At 51.4% G+C, this 25,797-nt stretch overlaps 2 protein-coding genes and 1 long non-coding RNA gene across 5 annotated transcripts in view; 2 read left to right on the forward strand and 1 right to left on the reverse strand.

Annotated features, from left to right (window-relative positions):
* ZNF362 (zinc finger protein 362) overlaps positions 1 to 23,280 on the forward strand; it is a 39,167-nt gene extending 15,887 nt beyond the window's left edge. For 2 of the 3 annotated variants that reach the window (XM_075996315.1, XM_012765347.3), the window contains exons 2-8: positions 3,110 to 3,173; positions 3,358 to 3,604; positions 6,980 to 7,307; positions 8,067 to 8,291; positions 18,100 to 18,178; positions 18,292 to 18,450; positions 21,474 to 21,612. In XM_075996315.1, the coding sequence (XP_075852430.1) occupies positions 3,111 to 3,173; positions 3,358 to 3,604; positions 6,980 to 7,307; positions 8,067 to 8,291; positions 18,100 to 18,178; positions 18,292 to 18,450; positions 21,474 to 21,590 (1,218 nt within the window). In that variant the 5' untranslated portion in view covers position 3,110 and the 3' untranslated portion in view covers positions 21,591 to 21,612. Of the gene's footprint in view, positions 1 to 3,109; positions 3,174 to 3,357; positions 3,605 to 6,979; positions 7,308 to 8,066; positions 8,292 to 18,099; positions 18,179 to 18,291; positions 18,451 to 21,473 lie in introns of all 3 variants that reach the window. The other variant, XM_012765349.3, reaches the window with a different exon arrangement.
* LOC142863119 (uncharacterized) lies at positions 21,990 to 23,696 on the reverse strand. The gene is made up of 3 exons (XR_012914019.1): positions 23,271 to 23,696; positions 23,038 to 23,143; positions 21,990 to 22,076 (listed from the first exon to the last, which is right to left on the reverse strand). It is a non-coding gene; the product is annotated as an uncharacterized LOC142863119 (long non-coding RNA).
* LOC105871786 (uncharacterized) lies at positions 22,278 to 23,280 on the forward strand. Its single transcript, XM_075996323.1, is given in 2 exon segments — positions 22,278 to 22,626; positions 22,629 to 23,280. Coding segments are annotated over 2 exon segments (618 nt in total). The 3' UTR covers positions 22,898 to 23,280.
* Positions 23,697 to 25,797: the final 2,101 nt, after the last annotated feature.

Raw genomic sequence — 25,797 nt, forward strand, 5'->3', positions numbered from 1 at the left:
ATCCGACCGCGTGTCGCTCCTGCTTCAAACCCCTCCCCCAGACCAGGCTCTGTGCGGCTTAGCCTGGCCCTGGCCACCTCCCCCGCCCCTGCCCTGCCCTCTCGTGCAGGGCCCAGGCCTGCACAGGGGCTCACATGAGATACTGGTGGCGAGCACCTAGCGATGTGTCTGACACCCAGTAGGAGCTCAGCAGATGCTTGGCCCTGCCCCGCCTTTCCTGCAGCTGGCACACAGTAGGTGGACGCCAGGGCTAGGGTCACTGACTGAATTCCTTATGACCGGCCAGACAAGGATGCAGAGAAATCAGGCAGAGGCTGTGCAGATCAGATTGAGTGACCAGGGCAGACCCCTGCTCCTCTGTGGGCCTGGTTCCCCAACTAAGGTGAGGGGTGGTCCCTAAGGACCTAAGAGGCCTAAGTGGCAGAGAGGATGCCTTGACCCAGATATGGGACTCTGGGCAAGGCCCCTCTTCCCCATAGCTCCCTGACCAGCGTATTGGCTCTGAACTTAATACTGAACTGAAAAGGAGGAGGAAGAAATGGCTCCTCCAGCACTGTCTGAGGAGCAGCCGGATACAGCAGGCAGAGTCCCGGGCCAAGGCAGCAACAAGGCAGGGCAGCTTGTTTTACCCCATTTTACAGATGAGGAAAACTGAGGCTTAGAGAGTCGACACCCAGCATTGCAGCACAGTGCTGCTTCCTGTTTCCCATCCATGTGGCCTGGAGCAAGGTGCCTCCCTCCTGGTGCCTAGTTTCTTCCTCTGAGAAATGGGGGTGAAAATTCTTCCCTGTTTGCCATCCTCCTAATGAGAATGCCAGTGGGCGCAGAAAAGCTTTGCAAATTGTGAACAGCATTAGATAATTGTGTGGGATTGTGTTTATGTAATTACTGAAGAAGGGATTCATTTACTCATTCTGTCATGCAACTCTCATTATTGATAACCTGTGGGCCTGCCTGGGTGCTGGGGATACCCAGATGAATGAAACAGGCCCCCCTGGAGGAGCTCCCCAGCTGCCTGTCCTCACCCTGGCTTTACAGCTCAGTCCCCTCCTCGTTTCCCTCTGTGGCCAACAGCAGGGTTGGGACAGGTCCTGAGACTGCCGAGTGAGTGGGTGCTCACTGTGGGGGTGCAGGCATGCATGCAGTCAGGATGCTTTGTCATAGCCCCAAATGGCCAAGAGATTGATGAGCCAGACTTTGGAGTCAGGCAGATTAGCATGGGAATCTCAGCTCTCTGCTTACTTCTGTGTGACCTCAAGCAAGTCACTCCACCTCTCTGAACTTCAGTTTCCTCACTTGTAAATTGGGGATGATGAGAGTTCCCTACCTGCCTTTCGGTGTCAGTGTGCCTGGCACCAGGTAGGCACTTGGTAACTTGCATCCTCCTCCCTGTTATTGTTTTGAAGTTTTTCTGGGAAAGGAGAAGTCCCGGGGATCTGGAGCAGGCAGGAGAACTCCAGGCAGGAAGTACTCTTGTGTCGGGCTGCAAGGGCTGGGCAGGGTTGGGATGGGCAGAGGGAAGGGCATCTTGGTGCCTGTGGGTGGTGGGAGCAGGAGGGCTGACAGACAGCAGGAGCTGCCCCAGCCGCTCCAGAGGAGGTTCTCTGACCCCCAGCCTGGCCAGGCTCAGATCCAAACCCCAGCCCTCAGACCAGGAATGAGGGGCGAGGACTTTTGCATATAGATATTGAGCCATTTGAATGTGGGTGTTTGCTCTATCAAGGTCTACGGTTTGCAAAGCAAATTCTCCAGGGGAACCAGCTTGAGCAAATCTCATTTCTAGTCTTGACTCTGGCACCTTGGCCCTGTGGTCGTAGATAGTCTCTTTTCCCCTCCAGCCTCAGTTTCTTCACCTATAAAATAGGATAACATTTCCTCTTGTGCCTACTTTCCAAGTAAAGATCACAAAAGATAATTCATAAAAAAGTTATTTCTTAAAATGTTGAGATTAGATTGTGTCCTTATTCAAGTTTTTCTTCTGAAACCCTATGGCTACATTTCTAGTAGGGGCTTCTCAAACTATTAGGACCAGGAAAAGAGGTTGAAGACACTTATTTTGTCCTTTCCAGTCAAAATAAACAATATCATTTAAGCAACAATAGCAGTTAGGTAAGTAATGTTTGTCAGCGAGTTAAGAGAAACTTGATAGGGAGCAAGACTTAATGGAACACCTCTGTGCAGCATGGTCCCTGTAAGTCACTTCTTGACTTACTCTAGGGTCGCAGGAAGACTCAAACCCTCTGGAAGACTGAGATATCCCTGAAGGCCCATCCTTCATACTGCCCTGGCTGAAAAGGCCTTCTAACTGCATAGGCCTGCCATGGAACTTGCCAGAGGTGAGGGCCACCAGACAGATTGTCACACACTTTGTCATACACTTTTACTAAGGACCCCTAACCTGCCCTAGTTTCAGGCCTCTCCCTAATTAGGCACAGCACTCGGATGCACATCCTTGTACGACCAAATGTTGCACATGGTCTTGTATGGCCAAATGTTGCATGTTTCTTGAAGGTAAATTTCCAGAAGTACAATTTTTTGAGTCAAAGGGCAATAATCATTTGGGTCTCTGTAAATCATCCTGCCAAACTGCCCTTCAGATAGGCTATATCTGGTGACCCTGAGTTGCCCTCTGTATTTTGATGAGGATGTCTGTACTTCAGGGGACAGAAGGGCAGGGGGCAGGGATGGGCAGTTGCTTCTACTCTGTGGCTATTTGCAGAGTTGCTCCAGGACTCCCCGGTTTGTCTCTGGGCTGGGCTGGGGGCTTCTGTGTGGAATACCTGGGTCCGTGAGGTTGGCTGTGCAGGCTAGGGCCCTCCTGGGGATGGAGATTGGTCTGCTGGCATCAGGGGGTGGGGTGGGGGTGGGCTGGGAGCACTCAAGCTGGATGTGACCTTTGTCCGCTGGGGCCCACTGAGGGGCACACTGAATTCCAGACTCTTCAGCCTGGAGATGTGGCTTCCCAGGCCTGGTGGGAGGCTGCTCTGCTGTGAGGCTGGGGGTCCCACGGGGATGGGGGCCCCGACTAGAGTGGGTGCAGCTGACCTGAGCTGGCCCCAGGCCGGAGGGGAGGGCTCCCTTCCCCGTGACAGTCGCTCTCTCTCCGCAGGATGGCCGAGCCTCGATTTAACAACCCCTACTTCTGGCCCCCTCCTCCCACCATGCCCAGCCAGGTAAGACTGACGTCGTAGGTAAGACCCTGCAGCTGCCCTCCCGCAGCGGAGCTGCTTCGCTGTGCCTGGGCTTTGGCTGTGGCCTGCGGGGCGAGGCCCGAGGGGGCTCGCGAGTGGGCTGGTGGCCGGGGAAGGCGGGGACACAGCCCAGGCCGCCTCAGTCCCTCTCCTCTCCGGCCCGCAGCTGGACAACCTGGTCCTGATTAACAAGATCAAGGAGCAGCTGATGGCCGAGAAGATCCGGCCGCCTCACCTGCCGCCCACGTCGGCCTCGTCGCAGCAGCCGCTGCTAGTGCCGCCGGCGCCCGCCGAGAGCAGCCAGGCCGTCATGTCGCTGCCCAAGCTGCAGCAGGTGCCCGGGCTGCACCCGCAGGCAGTGCCGCAGCCCGACGTGGCGCTGCACGCGCGGCCGGCCACCAGCACCGTCACAGGTGCGCGGCGGGGGCGGGGCCTGGGGGGCGGGGCTGTGGGGCGGGGCGGGGCCAGGTGAGAGCTGGCGGCACCGCCCAGGGCAGCTGGTCTGACGCGCACTGGAAGGACCCTCCTCCCCGCAGTGGACTGGACGGGGGCGGGTCACCGTCCGCTGGGGGCTCACCCTGGAAAGCCAAGTTAGCATGGAGAACTTGGGGGATCCGGCGAACAACCCTGGCCAGATTTGGGGGTGAGAGAAGACTTCCTTGGAGGAGTCGAAACGTCAGGAAAGGCTGGCGGCAAACTAGGGAAGTGGGGCAGGAAGAGGGGTGTGTAGGAAGCAAGAGGAGGACAGTCTGGGGTGGGGAGGGCCAGTCGATGATGATGGTGATGGCAGCGAACCCGAGGTGAGCACCTGTATGTGTTTACCGATAGTCATCGCATCACCCGCAGCAGCCTGGTGAGATGGGTGCTGTTAGTATTAGGTTGAACAGTGGACCATTTTGACTTACACAAACAGCAGTTTCACCCTAATCTGTCCATTCAACAGGTGAGGAAACTGAGGCAGAGAAAGGTAAAGCCACGTGCAACCATGGATTATAGCCAGTGAGAGGCAGGGGCAGGCAGTGTGGTTCCAGAGCCCATTTCTTAGCCCTTTTTCTACACCCAGTTCTCCTGTATGGCCCGGTGGGCCATGCTTAGCAGCTTGAACTCTACCCCTGGGCAGTGGGGAGCCGTGGGAGGTTTCTAAGTAGGGGAGGGACATGCTCAGATTTGGCAGGAGAAAGCTGAGTCTGGCTGCAAGGTAGAGACTGGGATGTCAGGGGACAAACATGGAAGCAGGGAGAACGTCAGGAGAGCCTGGTGGCCTAGGCAAGACAGTGGCAGTGGGGTTGGAGAGAAGTGCACAGATCTGAGGCACACTGAGGGGAAGAGTGGACAGGGCTTGGTGCTGGAGAGGGGGGAGATGAGAGAGTCTCCCAGGGCACTGCCCTGCCATGGGATCACAGAGGAAGAGCAGGACTGGGGACAGATGTGAGCTGAGTCTTGGATAGGTCGGGGAGGCTGGGGTGCCAGAGGGACATCCTGGGGTAGTGTCAGGGGGCTGCAGCCAACTGGTGCCCTCCTTGGAGGCTGGTGGACAGGCTTCCTTCAGAGGCCACTGCCGCAGGGCTTTTGTCCCCCTCCCGCCCAGCTCAGCCCGTCGCCAGCCAGGCGCCTCTCGCTCTCTCCCTCCTCGTCTCAGAGACACACTGTACACATCCCCAGTTATTATGATTTTATTAAATTTATTTTTTCATTATAAAAGTAATATTAAAAAAGTAATATAAGCATATTAAGGGAAATTTGGAGAAAAGAGAAACGAACGAAAAAAAAATCACTCATAATCCCCAGCTCCCAGCCCAGCAGCTTAGAGAGCCTTTTGGTCCATTTCCTTCCTTTTCCATATTTTTTGTTTGTTTTTTTAATATGCATGTGTGTTTTGCTGAGCGTGTGCTAGGACTGAACCCATGACTTTACCTTGCTTTTCCTACTAACCATTCTATCATAAACATATTTATTCATGTTTTATTATAAAGCTAATACATAGTCATTATAGAAAATATAGAAATTGCCGACAAGTTGGAAGGAGGAAAAATTAGCCTTAGTCGTACTACTGTTAGAATTTTTATGTTTTCTCTATAATTTATTGTATTTTATCCTTTAATCACAGATGTAAAAAATGGATGAATTTGCCAGGTAAAAGATTCAAATAACATAGAAGCAGATAGAAAAAATATGAAAATCTCCTTTTACCAAAAATTTCTTCTCCCTCCCTAGAAAGAACCACGGTTAGCAGTTTGATGTGTCTCTTCTCAGATCTCTCCCTGTGCACTCACACACATGTATATTGTCCTTATACACATATGTACATGTATGTAGTTTGCATTGTTTAAAATAGATGGGCTCATAATGTCAGTGGTTTGCTTTTTTCACCTGACAGCACATTTTGGCATTCTCTCTTGTCACTGCATCACCTCAATCTTATTTTAGTGGCTGTGCAGTCCTCCATATTGAGGACAGACCTCATCTGTTTGCAAAGCCCCTACTGAGGACAAACAGGTTGTGTCCAGTTTTGTCTGATCACAGTTTTATATGGAAGGCCCATGTACACAGATATTTGTGCTCATGTGGGCACATTTCTTAATGGTAGACTTTTAGACGCAGAATTGCTCAGTCAAAAGTTTATGTACATTTAAAATTGTAATGGCTGTTGCCAAACTACCCTCCATTAAGGCTGCACAAATGTGTACTCCCACCACCAGTGTATGATACAAAACATACTGGGCTGACTCCATATTAGCTTTTTCAGTGCACAGATTTTTAGTTCCTTTTTTAAAAAAGAAAAGTTTGAACCACATGATAGATACCATTTTTATCTTTTTATCTACTTAACTTGATATATATATATATATCAAATATATATATATATTTTTTTTTTATGAGACAGAGTCTCACTTTGTTGCCAGGCTAGAGTGTCGTGGCATCAGCCTAGCTCACAGCAACCTCAAATTCCTGGACTCAAGCGATCCTTCTGCCTCAGCCTCCCGAGTACCTGGGACTACAGGAATGCACCACCATGCCTGGCTAATTTTTTCTATATATTTTTAGTTGGCCAATTAATTTATTTCTATTTTTAGTAGAGATGGGGTCTCGCTCTTGCTCAGGCTGGTCTTGAACTCCTGACCTTGAGCAATCCGTCTGTCTCGGTCTCCCAGAGTGCTAGGATTACAGGCATGAGCCACTGCGCCCTGCCCTACTTGATATTGCTAATATTTCTGGTTCCTTCATTTTTAAAAGAATATCATTTATTACAGGAGTTTTTAAAAAGTTCATTGTCAAAGACTCAGGAAGTACAGTTAAGCCAAATTTTTAAAAAATGACTCCTAATTCTACCATCCACATCACATTTTGGCACATCCTCTCCTACTTATTTTTCTGTGGGTACATGTGCAATTTGTTTAAACAAACACAACCTCCCTTTTAATGGGCTGTTCAGTAGAGGAGGTTGATCACTGTTTAGTGAACCCTTCCTAATGTTGCATATTTCAATTTGCCTCTAAATTTTTGCCATTATGAATAAGATAGTAGTGAACACCCTTGCGCACACTCTTTTTCTGTGTCTCGAATTATTTCCAAAGGGCCTCTGTTACCTAACTCAATTTAGCGTTAAGGTACGGAAGGCATCTTACACATAACATGAGCTCGCATTTAGCTACCCCTGGGTAATAACTGAGGAATGGGAAGGGGAGGCTCAGAGGCCGGCGGCCTGCCCAAGTCACACAGCTGGGCGGGTGGGGCCGGGCGGGTCTCTGAGGCTCCCCTCACCGCGCCCCCACAACGTGTCTTCGCAGGTCTGGGGCTCTCTTCCCGGACCCCGGCCGTAAGCACGTCGGAGTCGAGCGCGGGCACGGGCACGGGCACCAGCACCCCGTCCACACCCACCACCACCAGCCAGAGCCGCCTCATCGCCTCGTCCCCCACCCTCATCTCAGGGATCACCAGCCCCCCACTCCTGGACTCCATCAAGACAATCCAGGGCCACGGCCTGCTTGGCCCCCCCAAGTCCGAACGCGGCCGCAAAAAGATCAAGGCGGAGAACCCAGGGGGTCCGCCTGTCCTAGTAGTCCCCTACCCCATCCTGGCCTCGGGCGAGACTGCCAAGGAGGGCAAGACATACAGGTGGGGGTCTCAATGAGACGGGGGTCCGGGTGGGCTTGGGACTGCAGCTTGGGCCAGGGCTGTCCTAGGAGCCCAGCACCTGGCTGAAGGGTGGGGCTAAGGTGCAGGAGGCGGGGTCTCCTGTGGAGCCCCGCCCACGTCCTAGCCCTGGTAGGGGGCGGGGCCTGGAGAGGGGTTACTGGAACCTTAGCCCCTCTTGGTGGTCTGTGGCTGGTAGTCACCCCCACAGCCTGGGGTTGTGAGGGTCTGTCCTCTTCCCTTTAAGCAATGTTCTAAACCCTGGCCACCTTAAAATCATATGAAGAGCTTTCAAAAATGCTAATGCTGGGACTGCACCTCCAGAAATTCCAACTTGATTTGTTGAGGGTGTAGGGTATGGAGGGGCAGGCATTGGTGGTTCTTGGAAGCTTTGCAGACAATCGTAATGTGCAGTGAGGTTGAGAACTATCTAGAGTGTTAGAGCCTTATCCCCTCCATCCCTGGGACGCGGCCCTGGGCAAACCCTCAAACCCGGGATCATGGGGTTTCCCTTTGAGCTGCAAATGCTCCCCCAGATGTAAGAGCTTCCTCTTCCAGATTGGAGGGTGCCCAGGCTGGGAGCCTGCCCCCCATCTTTCAGGTGGGTCTGTGACTCCTGGGTTCCTCCCAGGAAAGATCTGTCACAGGTGCAAGTTCTCTCTGCTATAGAAGGTCTCCTTGAGATGTACAGGCAGGGGCTGGGGAATCTCCCCAGGTGTGAACCTGCCTCTTGCCCCGCAGGTGTAAGGTCTGCCCACTGACCTTTTTCACCAAGTCGGAGATGCAGATCCACTCCAAGTCGCACACAGAGGCCAAGCCCCACAAGTGCCCGCACTGCTCCAAGTCCTTTGCCAACGCCTCCTACCTGGCCCAGCACCTGCGCATCCACCTGGGCGTCAAGCCCTACCACTGCTCCTACTGTGATAAGTCCTTCCGACAGCTCTCCCACCTCCAGCAGCACACCAGGTGAGTGGCCTGCCTGGTGCCGCCTACTGCAGCCTGTGGCCTGGTGTACCACAGCTCAGCACCTGTGGCCTGGTGCATGGAGCTGGTGCAAAGAAGGACAGGGGCCTTCTCTAGGTGCCATTTGCCCTTGGGGTCAAGACCAAATTCCTTTGCTTGGCATCTGAGGCCTTGTATGCAATGGTCCTTGTGGGCCTCACTCGCCTCTGCTCTCACTACTGCACTACCTTCCTGCTGCTTCTCTTCTCCGGGTCTGTGCACATGCTGTGTCCTTTACTGGAGACACTATCCCCTCCTTTTCCCTGTTTCTCAGGCTGTCTCCTATCCATTTCTCAGCCCAGCTTCCTCCAGGAAGCCCTCCCTGATCCCTCGAGCTGGGTAAGGGGTCTAGCCTCTGTTCCCATGCGCCGTGGTGTGTGTGCCCATCACAGCAGCTAGACTGTCACATACGTGTCCGTTTCTTTGCCCAATCTACTGGGGAGTTCTCCAGGGCAAGGGCTTGGTGTCCTCCCTTTCCGCATCCCCAGTGTGTGGCACACGATAAGCATTAGGCATTTGTTAAATATTTGTGGAATAAATAGGACTAGCTTCTATAGAACACATGATTCATGCATTTAGCAAATATTTACATTACTCTATGCCAGACACTGTGTCAGGCGCTGAGGATCCAGCAACTAGCCAGACAGACAGAAGTCCCTGCCCTCATGAGGTGTGCAGTCTTGTTGCATGTGTGGAAGGGCGGTTCAAAGATAGAAATGCTGTAAGGAAGGAAAAGTTTATTCGGGGGAGTACAGAGATCAGGAAGACTGGCTCACCAAATGAAATGCCAATAGGTATTTTCAAAAACCAGCCAAAGATGACCAAGATTGGAGTTCATCTGCTCAGAGGGGAGGAAACAGTTTTCCCACATGATGACTGTCACTTCTGGGAGCATTGTCACGTGTTTGCCAATATCAGCATTGTAAAAGTTAGGGCTAAAATTATGTCAGTTGTGGTGTTTGTGGCTTAAAGAGCTCTATTTTGAGGACTAATGCTATACAGAAGTCCCTATTTTTTAAAATCTAGTTATGTATTTAGGTTTTTGTCCCTTATTAATTTATCTCCATTGTCCTTATATCCTTTGTCCCATGGTGCAAAATGTTTCACCTCATCTGTCTCTCTGGCTTTGGGGCCTGATGTGCAGGTTGACAGTAAGAAGCCAATGGCGGCGTGTTATCGGGGTGGGGTGTCTGTTTTCTCATCCTCATGCCTCCTAAGGCATGGGTCTCACCCCACCAGTTTGTTTCAGCATTTTCTGATTTGGTTATTGCTTTGGTATTTTTTAATTTGGCCAAGTTTATGTAGATGGTGTGTGTAAAAAGGTGTTGATTAATAAAGAAAGTCCTGCTGGTTCCATGGTTCTTAAAATTAGGGCATGTGATACAAAGGCTTGAGCGTTAACTCTGTCAGGAGACTTTGTAAAGCTCCTGGTCAGGATTTTAATCATGTGCGAGTCTGTGTGTGTGTGTGTGTGTGTGTGTGTGTGTGTGTGTGTGTGTGTGAAATTCTTAACATATTTTCAGAGATCAGGAACCTAGAACCATCTAATTCATCTCTGCCAGATTGTGCCTATACAACCTGTAACATTGGGGGCACCTCTTTTTAGAAGATCCTTCAGGTTGCCAGTATTACTGGACTAGCAGGAATTAATATTTTTGTTTTTTTTTTTTTTTAATAACCGTAAAGGCTGGAATTCCACAAGCCATGAAGCAGGAGGCCTGGGGAGGCCACATTCCCACGTTTTGAAGCATAGTCCTTGTTTCTCTCTATCAGGCTTGTCATAGTAAATTAGTAAATTAAATGAGATTTGTCTTTAAATGTGCCATTTCTGGCAGGGTCATGGTTACAAATTTGATTTACCCAATTATATCCTATTAGGAAGCCAGACGGATTCTTACTGAACCTGTTTATAGAACTAATGATCATGAAAAGAAAAGGGTCTCCATAAAGGCATTTGGAATATTTTTTAGTAATTATTCCAAGTAGTTTTGTAAATAAGGCCAATTACGTATATTGTTTTTTTCTTTCTTTTTTTTTTTTTTTTTTTTGAGACAGAGTCTCACTTTATTGCCCAGGCTAGAGTGAGTGCCGTGGTGTCAGCCTAGCTCACAGCAACCTCAAACTCCTGGCTCAAGCAATCCTCCTGCCTCAGCCTCCCAAGTAGCTGGGACTACAGGCATTCGCCACCATGCCCAGCTAATTTTTTGTATATATATATTAGTTGGCCAATTAATTTCTTTCTATTTATAGTAGAGACGGGGTCTCGCTCTTGCTCAGGCTGGTTTGGAACTCCTGACCTCAAGCAATCCGCCCACCTCGGCCTCCCAGAGAGCTAGGATTACAGGCGTGAGCCACCGCGCCCGGCCTGTTTTTTTCTTTTTTGAGACAGAGTCTCGCTCTGTTGCCCGGGCTAGAGTGCCGTGGCGTCAGCCTAACTCATAGCACCCTCAAACTCCTGGGCTCAAGCAATCCTCCTGCCTCAGCCTCCCGAGTAGCTGGGACTACAAGCATGTGCCACCATGCCCGGCTAATTTTTTCTGTATATTTTTAGTTGGCCGATTAATTTCTTTCTATTTTTAGTAAAGACGGGGTTTCGCTCTTGCTCAGGCTGATTTTGAACTCCTGACCTTGAGCGATCCGCCTGCCTCAGCCTCCCAGAGTGTTAGGATTATAGGCATGAGCCACTGCGCCTGGCCCGGTATATTGTTTTCAATAGAATTATTATTTTTAAGTTTCTTTGATATCTAATTAGTTTATATCTACCTATATTTAAATTTTTATAGTCTCCCCCCACTCCAGAATTCTGAAGATTTAGTTGGAACAAGGCACCATTTAAGGAATATTTTATTCTGGTTTTTGAAATACAGCCTCCTAAATCAGGAATTAGAGATAAATCAAAGAAAGAATTTTCTCATATGCCATTAGAAAATAGAACATTAACCACAATGAAACAAGTTTCATCCAATACTAGGTAATAATTCCTGTTCCTCTGACCCTGGGTTAGTCCACTTTGCAAAGTTATCTGCTTCTGGACTAAGGACTCTCAGACCCTGCCTTGGCCTCTGGCAGTTTCTGGTCCTGTGGGGGTGTCAGCTAGGGAGCCTGTACCCATTTGTCTGTTCCCTAGTATAAAGAGCCAAGTGTATGTGTTACAGTCTTGGACTGGAGCTGTCATTCTCTTGATGTTTCTTTCAGAAGATTCAATTTCTGACCTGCAGCTCCAAGCAGAAGACTTTAGGCAAGTGTGAGGGGTAGGGGGAATCAAACCAGTTGATAAGACTAAATCAGGTATGATGTGTGATCAATTTTGCAGATTAAAAACACTATAGGGGCTGGGCGTGGTGGCTCACTCCTGTAATCCTAGCACTTTGGGAGGCCAAGGCGGGAGGATCGCTCAAGGTCAGGAGTTTGAAACCAGCCTGAGCAAGAGTGAGACCCTGTCTCTACTATAAATAGAAATAAAATTAATTGACTAACTAAAATATATAGAAAAAATTAGCCGGGCATGGTGGCACATGCCTGTAGTCCCAGCTACTCGGGAGGCTGAGGCAGGAGGATTGCTTGAGCCCAGGAGTTTGAGGTTGCTGTGAGCTAGTCTGGTGCCATGGGACTCTAACCCAGGCAAGAGAGTGAGACTCTGTTTCAAAAAAAAACCACTATAGGCAGCAAAGGCTCTGGCCCATCTTCAGGGTCTTTTAATTTATCTCATAAAGATGGGTTAGGATTTTCACTAACTGATAAGGGTATTTTAAATCTAGAGACAAAATTGTTTTAAAAGAAATGTCTTTGTTGTTTACTATGCCAGTCTCTGTACATTAAAATAGTTTTTTGTCCATATTAAAAAGCTCACAGAAACATAAATATTCATATTACATATTATATATTTATGTACATACACAATTAACCCAGAGAGGTTGAGTTCCTCTTCTTCTGATTTGCCAGCTTTTTATACCGCAACCTCCAAAGAGCAGCTGTCACTCTAGTGTTTGGCTAATTAAAAATAGGGAGAATACAAAACAACCCCAAACATTGCGAGTATCCCTGTTTTTATAAAGTGAGGGATCAAATCTTTGGTGTTGCCCCGTGGCTATCTGGAAACCCCAAGAGCATTCGCATGTAAAAGACACCTTGACAATCTTGTCCTTCTGAATCAGGGGCCTAGATTTGAGAAAGGCAGTAGCACACAGTTGGCAGAATGGGCCAGCTAATAAACACAGTAAGAAGTGATAGTCATGATTAAGAATTTTGTTTTCTTCACAAGTAGGCTTCGTTTAAAAATATCATTTAAGAACATGACCCAAAAAAGCAACAAAACACTAACAGGCCCTTGAAGGAGAGTATTTTGCCAGAATATTCCTTGACGTAGGGATTCCTCTTCATTCCTGAGGATACAATATTCTCTCTCTCTCTCTTTCTCTCTCTCTCTCTCTCTTTTTCTTTTCAGTGATTTGAGTTCATAAGGATAGGAAACCAAACAAACAACATAAGAGGATTCTGTCAACAATTGGAAGACGATTTATAAGTCACTAGGCACTGGCACATATAATTAAACTGATGTGTCCTAACGCCATGGCAGGGAGGCCCAGATTCCCAAAAGTCTCAGAATTCTTTAGACAAACAACTAAAAAAAAAACCCCCAAAGCTAAAGAAGTAACCAGATTCCTTGTCCTCTGCTATTCCACTGAGACCCCTTCCCACTTACTTGTCCCTTGGCAGAGACCCAGACATCAGATCATAGAATCAAATCTGTCTTCCCAATGTGACAGCCACCAATGAAGGGAATAAAGGTCATGTCCAAAACAGAGCCAGCCTGGTGAAGCAACAGAGGTAGAATTAGAAAGCGGGGTAAGCAAGATCCGCCCTGGGAGTTGAGAAAGATGAGCCTGGTGGCACTGTCGACGTGGCCGAGTGGCGTTGGTGACTCTGTTGCACCCGGCCTGCAGTGCGGAAAGGAAGGCCCGACAAGTAAAGAAAAGTAGGTGACTTGCAAAGTGTTGCATGTCCAAACCTCAGAAGGATGAGCCTTTTCACAAATAAATACCACAAGGCTTTATGGAGAGAATAAACAGAACATTTTCTGTTGTAGTTAATCTGATCATGGTAGAAAAACAGCAATTGCCGTGCAATTAGTGTGGACATAAGGGTCCTCATGTACCCGTAGACATCATGGTGCAAAAGTCAGGGCTGACATTGTTTGGGGAGGGCATTAGTAAATTATAGGAAAGGGCTCCAAGTTTTATTTATTTTCGGAACTAGTGCTAGACGGAGTGACTCTGGATTTGTTTGTTTATTTGGGGTGCAAAGTGTTTTTTGGTTTTGTTTTTCTTTCCCTGGCTGTGTGATGTTATGTACACGTGTAATAATAAGTGCAGCTGGGGAAGGTACCGTTTTATTTTCTCAAGCCTGACGATTTGTAGTAATAATAATAACAACAACTGTTCCTTGGCGGAGAGCTCCCATGTGCCTGGTCCCACATAGAGCGCTTTAGTACGAGGTGTCCAAAAGTCCTCATACGGTGCGAATTTATATTTCTTCATAAGAGATCAGGAATTTGAAAATGGGGAAAATCTCAAGGAATGTTTAACTTTTACTATCTCTGCCATCATTTTGGTTACAAAGCACAATATGGGGTGGGAGGGCTGTGAGGGGAGAAAAAGAAAATAAAAAATAATAAAAACAAAGCACAACATGGCTGAACCCATTCAGTATAACACGCAGCTTAATGCCTGAGAAAGGAAAGTGTTTGGCAGGGCGTGGTGGCTCACGCCTGTCATCCCAGCGCTCTGGGAGGCCGAGGAGGGCGGATCTTTTGAGCTCAGGAGTTTGAGACCAACCTGAGCAAGAGCGAGACCCCATCTCTACTAAAAAAATAGAAAGAAATTAGCTGGACAACTAAAAATACATAGAAAAAATGAGCCGGGCATGGCGGCGCATGTCTGTAGTCCCGGCTACTCAGGAGGCTGAGGCAGGAGGATCTCTTTAGCCCAGGAGTTTGAGGTTGCTGTGAGCTGGGCTGATGCCACAGCACTCTCTAGCCCGGGCAACAGAGTGAGACTCTGTCTCAAAAAAAGAAAAAAAAAAAAAAAGAAAAGTGTTAATTAATGAATCCTTAATTTTATTTAAACATTGAATAAATTCCCTCTTTGTCATAAATTATTTGTCTTCAATAGAAATTAATGTATTAAAAACTAACCCTGCAGAAGTATTTTATGAACACCTTTTATATGAAGTTACTTAATCCTTACAATTCTTACTATCTTTATTGTTATCCCCATATTAGAGAGGAGGAACTGGGGCTGAGGGAGGCAAAGTCTCTTGCCCAGCGTCACCCAGCTAAGAGGTGGCGGAAGTGAGGTTCAAGCGCGCGCCAGGGAGCAGCGTGTGCTCAGGGAGCAGGAGTGGCCGGGGAGTCAGGCTGCAGGAGGCGCTCGCGTGTGGCAGACGTGCCAGGCAAGAGAGCAGAGGGGGTCTTTGGAGCCCCTGGGGTGGGACTGGGGCAGTCCAGGGGCCCCGGCTTCAGCTCAGCTTCCCTGCACTGCCCAAGGAAGAGTGACCGTCTGGAATCAGGGTGAGCCTCCCACTAGCGTGATGTGGGAGGCAGGGCCAGGCGCCCCCCTAGTGGGAAGGCACCCTACAAAGGAAGGATGCTGTCGTTCAAATAGAGGGCTTGGGCTGAAGACAAGAGCTTGGTGGCCAGTGAGAACTGGCCGCTTGTTCAGTTTCACCCGGCAGTTGCTCCCTGAAGCTCTCTCTGAGCCAGCCCAGTGCCAGATGGGCGCAGGGACAAATGGGTGGTCAGAGGCTGGGAGGCTGGTGGATGCAGAAACTCCCATCAGAGGAGTAGGAGATGAGTCGGTGGGTCATCTGGGTTGGCAGTGGGGGCAGCTAGCACAGGCCCAGAGACTTGCTGGGGGGCGGCGTGTGTTGGGGGAGGTTGGTAATATGCCCCGCTGGGGAGCACAGTGGCAAAGGAGGAGGCTTTAGAAACCGAGGGCCAGAATGTGAAGGGCCTTGAAAGCTGGGAACAGGGTTTGGACTCTGTCCTGGAAAAGAGGCAGTCAGTGGGGGCTGCCAAGCAGGGCTGTGACAAGGTCAGACGCCTACAGCTACTGCCATGGGCGGGCCGGGCAGGGAGAGGCTGAGGCTGGGAGACCAGGGAGGAGTCTGGGCAGTTGTTGCACTTGGATTGGAGGAGGCCGGAGGGGCAGCTTGTTGGTCGAGAGGGCTTGGCTGTGTCTCTGAGGAAGGACCTGAAGTGCCTGGGGACTGTCTGTCAGTCAGTCAACAAACACTCACAAAATACACCTCAGGCATGGAAGTTTTTGATTATGTGGAGCATCTTTCTGTTGTCAGTGACTGACTTCAGAGAGAAAGAACTCACTTTCCTTCACTCAATCCACAGCTATGCAGGGGCTCCCCTCTGTGCCAAGCCTGTGCCAGGTACTGACTGGGGCGAGGGTGGTGAATGAGCCCGAGGGAGTTCTTGCTCTCGATGAGGCAGCCAAGAAAAAGTGACCAGACATTCACAAAATGAGTACCTGTGCCCAGACCTCTGGGAAGGGGGTGTCTTTGGTGCTTGGGGGCTGGGCTGCAGGGGGCCCAACCTAGCCTGGGGGATCAGGGAAGGCTGTCCTGATGAGGGGGCTTTTATACTGAGAACAGCAATGTGAGTTTTAGTCAGGTATTAGCTGAGAGACAAGTGTGGCTGGTGGAGGGAACAGCCTGGACAAAGGATTGGAGGTAGGAAGGAGCTCAGAGTGCCAGAGGAGTCAGTAAGGCCAGTGGGGCTTGGCTTCCAGGCAGGGGCGAGGAGTGTCTTGAGCAGAGGACCCAAGAGGTGGGTGTTGTGGGTGCTTTTTGGTTTTATTTTGTTTTTTTTTTTTTTTTAGAGACAAGGTCTTGCTCTGTTGCCTAGGCTGGAGTACAGTGGCACAATCATAACTCACTGCAACCTCAAACTGCCAGGCTCAAGCGATCCTCCTGCCTCAGCCTCCCAAGTGGCACGCACCACCACCCCTGGCTAAATGTTTTTTTTTAAAGATGGGGTCTCACTATGTTGCCTGTGCTGGTCATGAACTCCTGGCCTCAAGTGATCCTCCTGCCTTGGCCTCCCCAGGTGCTGGGATTACAGGTGTGAGGTACCATGGCCAGCCAGTTGTGGAGTTTAAAACAAAGTCATCATGTGTCCCAGGGACCCTTAGACCCCTCTGCCATCCTGGAGAGGAGTGAGGACGGATGCAGTGGAGGGGATGCTGGCACCAGCTGGAGTTGGTCCACATGACCCTTGAGGGGTCAATATAGAGGCAGAGTGCAGTAGCCTGAGATAATGTCCCCAAACATGTGGCACCCACAATGTACAGGTAGAATCCAGGTTCTCAGAACTGGCTCAGCCTAGCTGATGGGCAGAGCAAACCCAGTGGGTGAGATGGGCCAGGGCCTTGGTGGAGGGACAGATACCATGTGGCCGGATCTGGATTTTGCCTCCACTTAATGTTCCTTAGCACATTAAGCAAAGAGGTGCGGGCCCAGCCCGAAGGTCACTGCCCACCTGCTTGGCACAGGGGATTTGCCAGAGCAGGTGATTCAAGGCAAGCCCGGGGGACAGGGCAGGGGCTGGAGTGCGGACAGCAGTGAAGGCTGCTGTCCATGGGCGCCAGGCTCTGAGCTGCAGAGCCATGTGCAGACCTCATCTCTCAGGCCACTGCGTCCTCACCTGGGCTGCTGGACAAGCACTGTTGCCCAGTGTCACCTTCTTCATGAGGCTCCCCTGGCCACCCTTTTGAAAACTGCACCCCTCCCTCCCCTGGCACTCACAGTCCCCCTCACCTTGTTCTGCTTTCCTCGTGGCGTTTGTCACCTTCTGCGTGTGCTTTATTTACTTATTTCATGCTTGTGTGTTTCCACCGGGCAGTGGTTTTTGTCTGTTTTGTTCACTGGTGCATTCCAGGTAGCTAGCATGGTGCCTGGCACATGGGTGCCCGTTGTGGTAAATGTCGAATGGATGAATAATAGTAACACTGGCAAACGTTTACTGAGTGCTGACTTTGTGCCAACTCTAGGCTAAGCCCCCTACATGTGTTATCTGATGTAATCTTCACAAAGTCCAGTGAGGTAGGGAGCATATTTTTATACCCATTTTGCAGATGAGGAAACTGAGAGGATCAGTGATTTGCCCAAGTAAGTAGTAATAAATTGTAGAGCCAGGATGAGAACTCAGGAATGGGGGGACAGAAGGGTTCCCAGGAAGGACACAAGGGAGCTGAGCTTCAGGGTAACGCTGTCCTGCATAATCTCAGTTACTCATGGACAGGGGACTGGGCCAATGAGAGGGAGATGTCTCCTTCTTCGGGAAGGAAGTGGGGCAGCCAGGGAAAGTCCCTACAAAGGTGTGAATTTATGTTCTTTCCAATGGGTGGCCTGCAGGGTGGAGTTTTTAGAAGAATGCAATCAAAGCAGGCCCCTACGAGCTGGAGGCCTAGACTGGGTCTCTGAGTGGGCGCTGGTGGTGGGTGAGGGGCAGTGGGGACCTCTGGGGCGTGGGGAGGCTCTGGTCAGACTAGCAGTGGAGGCCAAAGGAGGAAGGGGGAGATGGTGGCCTTTGAAGTCCCCAGCTCTTGCCTGGGGCTCACCATTGGCCACTAGGGAGAGTGGGTGGACTGGGGACCCGGAAGCTTGGGGGCCAGAGGTCTGTCCCAGGCCAGCCAAGGGCCGGGGGACTGGAGTGTCTGGGGTATGTGTCAGGGACTTTCCCTCACCGGGCTGCCCGTTGCAGAATCCACACAGGCGACAGACCCTACAAGTGCCCACATCCTGGCTGCGAAAAGGCTTTCACTCAGCTCTCCAACCTCCAGGTGAGTGCTGCCTCCCGCCCACCCGGTGCACGGCTGCCCCCTCCCAGGGAGCATAACAAGGGGCTGGGGCTGGGGCGCCCTGCCCATGTGTGACCCTGCTGTGCTCCCTGCAGTCTCACCAGCGCCAGCACAACAAGGACAAGCCCTACAAGTGTCCCAACTGCTACCGGGCCTACTCCGACTCCGCCTCCCTGCAGATCCACCTCTCAGCCCACGCCATCAAGCACGCCAAGGCTTACTGCTGCAGCATGTGTGGGCGGGCCTACACCTCGGTGAGTGCCAGCGAGTGCCAGCCGCCTGCGCCTGCGGCCCAGAGAGCTGCTTCCTCTTCCTGGGCCTCATGCGGCCTCCTCCTCAGATCTGTACTGACTCTTCCCATTTTCCAGACAGAGAAACTGAGGCCTAGACAGGGGAAGTGATTCTCTAAGATCACAGGGAATCTCAGAGCCAGGGCCTCTGCTTCCCACTTCTGTTTCCGGCTGCCCCTGGCGCAGCCCCCAGCCTCCTGCCTGACTGTAGCCTGGGTTCCCCGGCCCTGGGATACTCAAGGCAGGGGTGGGGGGCCTTCCACCAACAGCGAGGGAGAGAGAAAGGCCTTCCTGCTCCTGGGGAAGCTGCAGCCCCCATTGTGGCCACACGGTGGCACAGTGACTTGGCCCAGAGCCACCCTTGTTTCTGGAAAGGCCTGAACTGCACTAGAAATAGCATCCAGCCCCTTGTCCCTGGGTGGGGATTTCCCCAAACAAGGGCCTTTTGGCATCCAGGTGAGTCACTGTGTGTGTTCTTCCGGCTAATCAAATATTCCAGTTGACAGAACTCCTATTCCCAACATAAAGGTCACTGAGCCTCGATTTCCTCATCTGTAAGATGGATTAACTCATAGGGCTGTTGGCTGGTGGAGCAGTGGCTAACTAGCCTGAGCTCGGTGTGTGCTAAACGCTTGCGCCCAGCTCTCGGGAATCAGGATGAACCAGACAGACATATTTTTTGCCCCCAGGGAGGTTAGAGACTACTGTTAGAGACAGGTATGAAACAAGTGACCACACAATAAACATTAATGGAAATTGTGGTAATTGCTTTGAAGCAGAGTTCCCAACCCTAGTCCGTATCAGCGTTTGGGTGCAATTACTTTTTGTCGCAGGGCACTCTCCCGTGCCGGGGAGGATGTTAAGCAGCATCCGTGAGATGCCAGTAGCAACCCCCTCCCCATTGCAACAACCAAAAATGTCTCCAGACTTTGCTAGATGTCCCTAGGGGGCAAAATTGCCTCAACTGAGAAGCACTGCTCTGAAGGAGGAGCACGCTTTGAAAGGCTGCAGCAGGGAGGACAGAGGAGTTGGGGAGGGGGTGGGTCCAGAGAGGCCACTTGGGGAAGGACCATGCAGCCGAAGCCTTGAAGGATGGTTAGATGGGGTTGGGGGGAAAGAGGGGAAAGAACCTTCCATGCAGGGAACAGTGAGTACAAACACATTGAGGTGGAACAAACTTGGTGTGTTACAAGAACTGAAGGAAAATTAGGTCCTGTGGGCCCTTGGGGGCCCTGTTTGAGAGTTTGGATACTTTTCCAGGTGAAATGGGAAGCCATTGGGAGGGGACCTTTGGTTTTTGTTTTAGAGATGGGATCTCGCTATGTTGCCCAGGCTGGATGCAAACTCCTGGACTCAAGTGATCCTCCCACTGCAACCTCCAGAGTAGCCGGGGCTACAAGCACTCGCCACTGTACCTGGCGGGGAGGGTGATTTTGAGAGGTCACTGGCCAGAGGCAGCGCATGGATTGTAGGCAGGGTGGTCAGCAGCACTTGTCGGGTGCCACCAGTGCTGCTGCTTGCTAAGTGCTGAGCCTGTGACATTTATTCTTCTCTGGAGTTCAGGGGGCAGAAGAGGTTGGAGAGGCTGAGGACAGAACCTGTAGGGACGAGGGCCCCAAGCAGGTGGGGGAGACCCCACTGGGCTGACTGATCTCCAGTCTGTCCCTGCTTCTCTCCAAGACTCAAGTTCTCCGTGGCCCCTACACCACCAGCCACTCCTGCGTCATCCATATCCCTGTTTTTCCAAGTGAAACCCTGACATCATATCATTTTATTTGTACAGATTTCAGTTTGTGTTTCTAAAGATAAAGACTCCTTTTGAGCATCTGCACAATACCTTTAGAATATCTAAAAGTAATTAACTGAAGTCCTTATCATCATCAAACACCCATTCAGCACTGACATTTTCATTTGTCTCATGAATGCCATGGTTTTGTATATTTACAATATTAATTTCTAATCAAGATCCAAATAAGGTTCCTACATTGTCCTGGGTCAGTATACCTTTTCATCTTGAGGGCCCCTCCTCTCCTTTTCTTCCTTTTGCTCTTTATTCACTGTAGAATCGTTTCCTAGATTGGGATTTGCTGACTTCTTCCCTCTGGTATTGTTTAACAGCACGTTGCCACCACATTTAGGGACTTCCTCTGCTGGCTTCTGAGCATGTTGGGGTCTGAGGCCAAGAAGTGGCAGTTGGGGCCGGGAGTACCGCCTCTGTTCCTGGCAAAGGCCGTTGGAAGGATGTGGCTTAGTGTGAGGGCCTCTGGGCCTGCAATGAGCCCTGGGCCACCTTGCCCACCCAGCCCTGGTGCCTCAGATCACAGCCGGCAGAGCCAGTGGGGGGCTTAGGGCTGGGTTCTGCCCCCGGGAGGATGGAATGGGGGGTGGTACAGAGGCCAGACTGGGGAAGGCGTGGTCCCCTCAACCCTTGCTGCATGCTAAGGGCTATATCTGTGTCACCATCGCAGCCTTTGAGGTTGTTCCTCCCCCATCCCTGCTTACAGAGGAGGAAACTGAGGCTTGGAGAGACAAGCTGACTTGTCCAATTTCCCGCTGCTAAGAAACGGCAGAACTAGGCTCAAACCCAGGCCTGCTGCCTTGCTCTTGCTGGAGTCGCCAGGCAGAGGTGGGCGTGGTGTAGACGCACAGGCAGGGCTGAGGGGCAGCTGGTGCACCCTGTCACGCCAGCTGGTAGAGGGCTGGGGGCCCGGCCCTGGGCAGCCACAGGTGGCGCTGCTGAGGGGTGAGCTGTGCTTGCTGGCTCCCCACACAGCCCTCTGGGCTTGTACTCTGGCAAGGGCCAGCACTCACCCCTGGCAGTATCGCTGGAACAATGCCGGGTGCCCATCTGACCCCCAAAGCCGTGGCCACCCACCACCAGCTGGCGCACTGACCAAGGAGCCCTCTAGTGGCCGCCTGTGGGAACCGCGGCCTCCCCTGCCTCCCTTACCAGCGGTTCCATGTTCTGATCTCGCCCCCGCCCGCAGGAGACCTACCTGATGAAGCACATGTCCAAACACACGGTGGTGGAGCACCTGGTGAGCCATCACTCGCCCCAGAGGACGGAGTCCCCCGGCATCCCGGTGCGAATCTCTCTCATCTGAGCCCACGGGAGGCGCCGCCCCGCCCGGCCCACTGGCAGACAGACCCAGGCAGCACCGGCCCTGACTCCCTCCAGGGGCCCTCCTGGAACCGCCGAGCTCCTCACGACCTTCCCAACCTTCCAGAACGCTTGGTCCGCAGAAGCCCTGCCTGGTCCAGCTCCGGGGCGGCCAGGCCAACTGCAAGATTCTGGACTGTTTTGGTAGCATCCAAAGACGATCTCAGAGCACTTTGAACCTCTCTGTTGGGTTTTCTTTTTGTTCCCCACCCTTCACTTGCTTCACTGTTTTTTTTTTTTGTTGTTTTTTTTTTTTAAGTTTGTTTTGGAAATAACAAAAAAGATATTTATTGGCCAGGAAGTTGGTGCTGCTAAGACCGAGAAATTAAAAGAATCGGACAGATGGACGCAGAGAACCACAGGGCAGCGTGGGACCTTCTCTTGCCGTGGCCTCAGGTCTTGAGGGAAGGCTCGGGCCTGCGTTTCTGGACTGCAAAGGGGACCACGAGGTGAGGGGGGCAGGGGGTCGTTGGAGTGCGCCCCTCGCCCCCGGGTGCCCCGCTCGGCCCTCTCGAGCTGTGCCCCGGGCGTCGCCCAGCAGAGGGATGCGGCAGCCGCCGGGGCTGCCCAGGCTTCCGGAGGCGGCGACGAGAGAGGGGCCCCGAGATCCGCAGGACCAAAGGGTGCAGTGATGGGCTGGGTGGCGGGCCCAGGGACGTGGGGTGGGGGCGGGCTGGGTAAGACCTGGCCCTCCCTCGCTGCCCTGAAGACCACCCCAGTCTACCTCGGTGCTGGCCAGGAAACCTATAGGCTACCTCTCCCGCCATCCCAGACTGTGGGCAGGGGGATGGGGAGGGAGTGGGCCTGGGCCTGGGACCCCCCTCCAGAATTTCCTCCAGATGGGGGCAGTGCCCAGGGAGGGGTCATTTGTCTTCCCTGCCATGGAGGGGGAATCCCCAACCCAGGCCCTAGGCCCCTCAGCAGGGAAGGGATCCTCGGGGAGGCGGGTCCCAGGAGCAGACCCTGTCCCCAGCCCCCACGGCACACCCCAATCTGAAAGCCATGCGTGTCCGTGTATATAGGAACCATGTACAGAGCCCGGAGAAGCCCCCCACGTCCCCCCGGGAAAAAAAGAAAACTAGACAGAAACTCATCTATATATTCTGTATCTGGAGTTCCGTTTTGAATATTAACTGTGTTATTTTTATACACTTTTTAAGCCTTAACTCGCCATTGATTTACCAGTTTAACGTTTCCTGGGGTTTCTTTTCCCATGGGGTTCTCTGGCCCCACCCCCACCCCTTTGTTTGACTTGCGTCGTCTGATAAACTCAGTATTGTAGCTTTTTGTCCGCATGTTACTACCCTGTAAATACGCTGTTATACATACTGTTAACACCCCTTTGCTTTTTTCTATGGGACCTCCAGGCCACCATATTTAGAACTAGTTACCTTATTAAAAAAGAGAAAACAGTCTGTTGGCTTCTCAGTCTGCATCTTGGTGGCAGGGAGGTGAGGGCAGGTGCCCCTCAGACACTTCAGGAAAGAAGTTTGCATTCTATTTAAAAAGGGGGTGGGGAGCAAAATAATCAAATGTGGGGGGAGAACACTAAAGGGGGCAAGAAACAAAGGAATTACAAACCCTCTGCTCTTTGTATTTCTCTGTTGTGAAGAATAAACTGTACCTGCACCCGGGTGGCGGCAGTGTGTGGCGTGCTCTGTGCGAGGGTGGGGCTGGGGGGCACCTTTCCACTGCTCCTCTCCCCGCCCCCGCCCCCAGATTGGGGAAGGAAGGAAACGGTTCCCTACTGTGGGCCTCTAGGTGGGGCATTGAGTGTTTCGTGTTGGTTGCCTCACCACTCTCCTAGCAAGTGAGTAGCAAACTGACTGAGGCTTTGTGCTAAGGATCATGGTGTAATTAAGCGGTGGGGACATACATTTACCACAAATTGTCTAGTTCTGGAGCCTTTTTGGATGTATTGGGTCCACCATGAGTCTCACTTCCCTGTTCCCTGAGGGGCACCCCACCCTCTCTGGGGGTCTATGGTAAGTGCCTGTTTTATGGAAGCTATTCTAGTGATAGGGGAGGGGTCAAGACTCCCCCTCACTTACATCCTCCCCCCCACCCCAGGTCAGTGTTTTGATTGCCTAGGAGGGAAATGCAGGAATTCCCCCAAAGTTTCTCAGGGCTGGCCCTATGGAGACATTGTGAGGGAGACAGAAATGACTCAGCTGCGAGTCAGTGTGGAACTCATCATCCGGAACTTGTTCCTCTGAGTCCTCACAGTCCTGTGTGTCAAGACTTGGCTGTGAATGATAGAAAGTTCAAACGGGAATTTATTGACTCACGTCACAGGATGGTGGTCAGGCCAACCTCAGGGCCCACAGGACGTGTCTCCGGCTCCTTCTGGCTCTGCTGAGTCAGCTGCAACCTCAGGCTCCTGTGGGGTCAGCAGCTCTAGCCCCAGGTTCCCAGAAATCAAGCCTGTCTCTCTGCCAGAAGCCCCAGTGTCTCAGTCTGTTTTATGGACTGGGTTATACCACAGATTGGGTAATTTATAATGAACAGCAATGTATTTGACAGTTCTGGAGGCCGGAAATCCAAGCATGGCACCAGTATCTGCTGAGGGCCTCCATGCTGCATCATCCCATGGTGGAAGGCAGAAGGGCAAGAGAGGGTTAGAGTGAGAGAGGTGGAACGCTCAGCCTCCAGCCCCTTTATAATCAGCATTAATCCATTCATGCAGGTGGAGCCCTCACGACCTAAACGCCTCCCATTGAGCACCATCTACCAACACTGTTGCATTGGAGAGTAAGTTTCCAACACATGCTTTTGGGGCACACGTTCAAATCATAACACCCAGGGAAAGTCTAGTTGGGTCCTCCTGGTTCTGACCGGTTGCGCTATGTGCTTGTTTGGCTTGGGCCTAGAGTCCATGCCCTAAGCCTGGAGCAGAGGGTGAAACGCCCATCCCAAGAGGAAACCAGACTCTGTTACCATCAGAAGGAGAAGTGGATGTGGGGTAGCCAAGAACCAGTATGTTTTCAGTAATCTCACCGGCCTCATCTCTCTCTGAAATTGACCTCCCATAGCCTGCTGTGCCATGAAGGGATGGGTGGTGGCAGCCATATCTGTGCCACATGACTCCATTGCAGCCACAGCTGATTGGCTGTGCTGATTGGCCAGCAGTGGACACCTGACTTGGTGACTTGATCCATGGATGCAGCCAGTGTGTGTAATGGCCATCCTGGTTCATTTGAGCAAATTGTGCACACCCCGTCCCAACTATGCATTCAGTGAGTACTAGTAGCTCGAAATCAGCCATGGCGTGATTTACACCACGGAAACTGGCAAATGCTATGAACCAGGGCTTGCTTTCCCCTTGAAGAACCAGTTGCTAGACGTCTGTTCCATGAGTCAGGAACAAGTTGGTTAGGAAACAGTGGGCACCTGAAATGCACGGCCCCGTGGACTGGGGGCTGGGTGGCTGTGCTGAGCCAAACACTAGCAGGAGAACAAAGGAGGCAGAGAGAAAAGCAGAAATGGACAGAGGAGACCAAGACCCTGACTGTCAGTCTTCATCCTCTGGTCATGTTTAATTTCCTTTTTGTTCTCACGTGAATTTAAGTTGCTAATAGTGTGATATTGGATTAGTTACTTAACCTCTCTCTGCCTGATTTCCTCATATGTAAAATGTAGATAATAGTGACCAATTTATAGCGTGGATGTGAGGATTAAATGAATCAGTACATGCCTACTGCTTAGAACTGTGCCTGGCACATGGTAAGTACCTGGTAAATATGCATGTTGTCATTGCTATCAATTGACTTAGCTCTAGTGGACCCATGTTCCTTGCAATTATTGATCCTTGACCAAGACAGCTGAAGATGTTTGGGAATTTCTGGAGGTGGCATCTGAACTGGCAGGCAGGGTGGGCCAGCATGAAGCAATGAGGACACTGAGGACAGAGGGCTGATTTTCATGTGCTCACCTGGGGACTGTGTGAGCACCACCGTCCCTGTGGGGCCCAGGATGGGTGCTGACGGCCATGGAGGTAGCAGCAAAAGGAGCTTTATTCTTCTTCCTGTTTCAGCCCCGAGTCCCTCTATACCCCCCACCTCCTTAGGCCTCTGGGGTCCCTAGGAGAGAGCCATTCTCAGAAGGGTTGTCCACCCTGAAGCTTCCTCAAACCCTCCCCCTTCTGAGGAAGA

Source organism: Microcebus murinus, chromosome 2 (assembly GCF_040939455.1).
Source record: "Microcebus murinus isolate Inina chromosome 2, M.murinus_Inina_mat1.0, whole genome shotgun sequence".
Taxonomy (NCBI): domain Eukaryota; kingdom Metazoa; phylum Chordata; class Mammalia; order Primates; family Cheirogaleidae; genus Microcebus; species Microcebus murinus.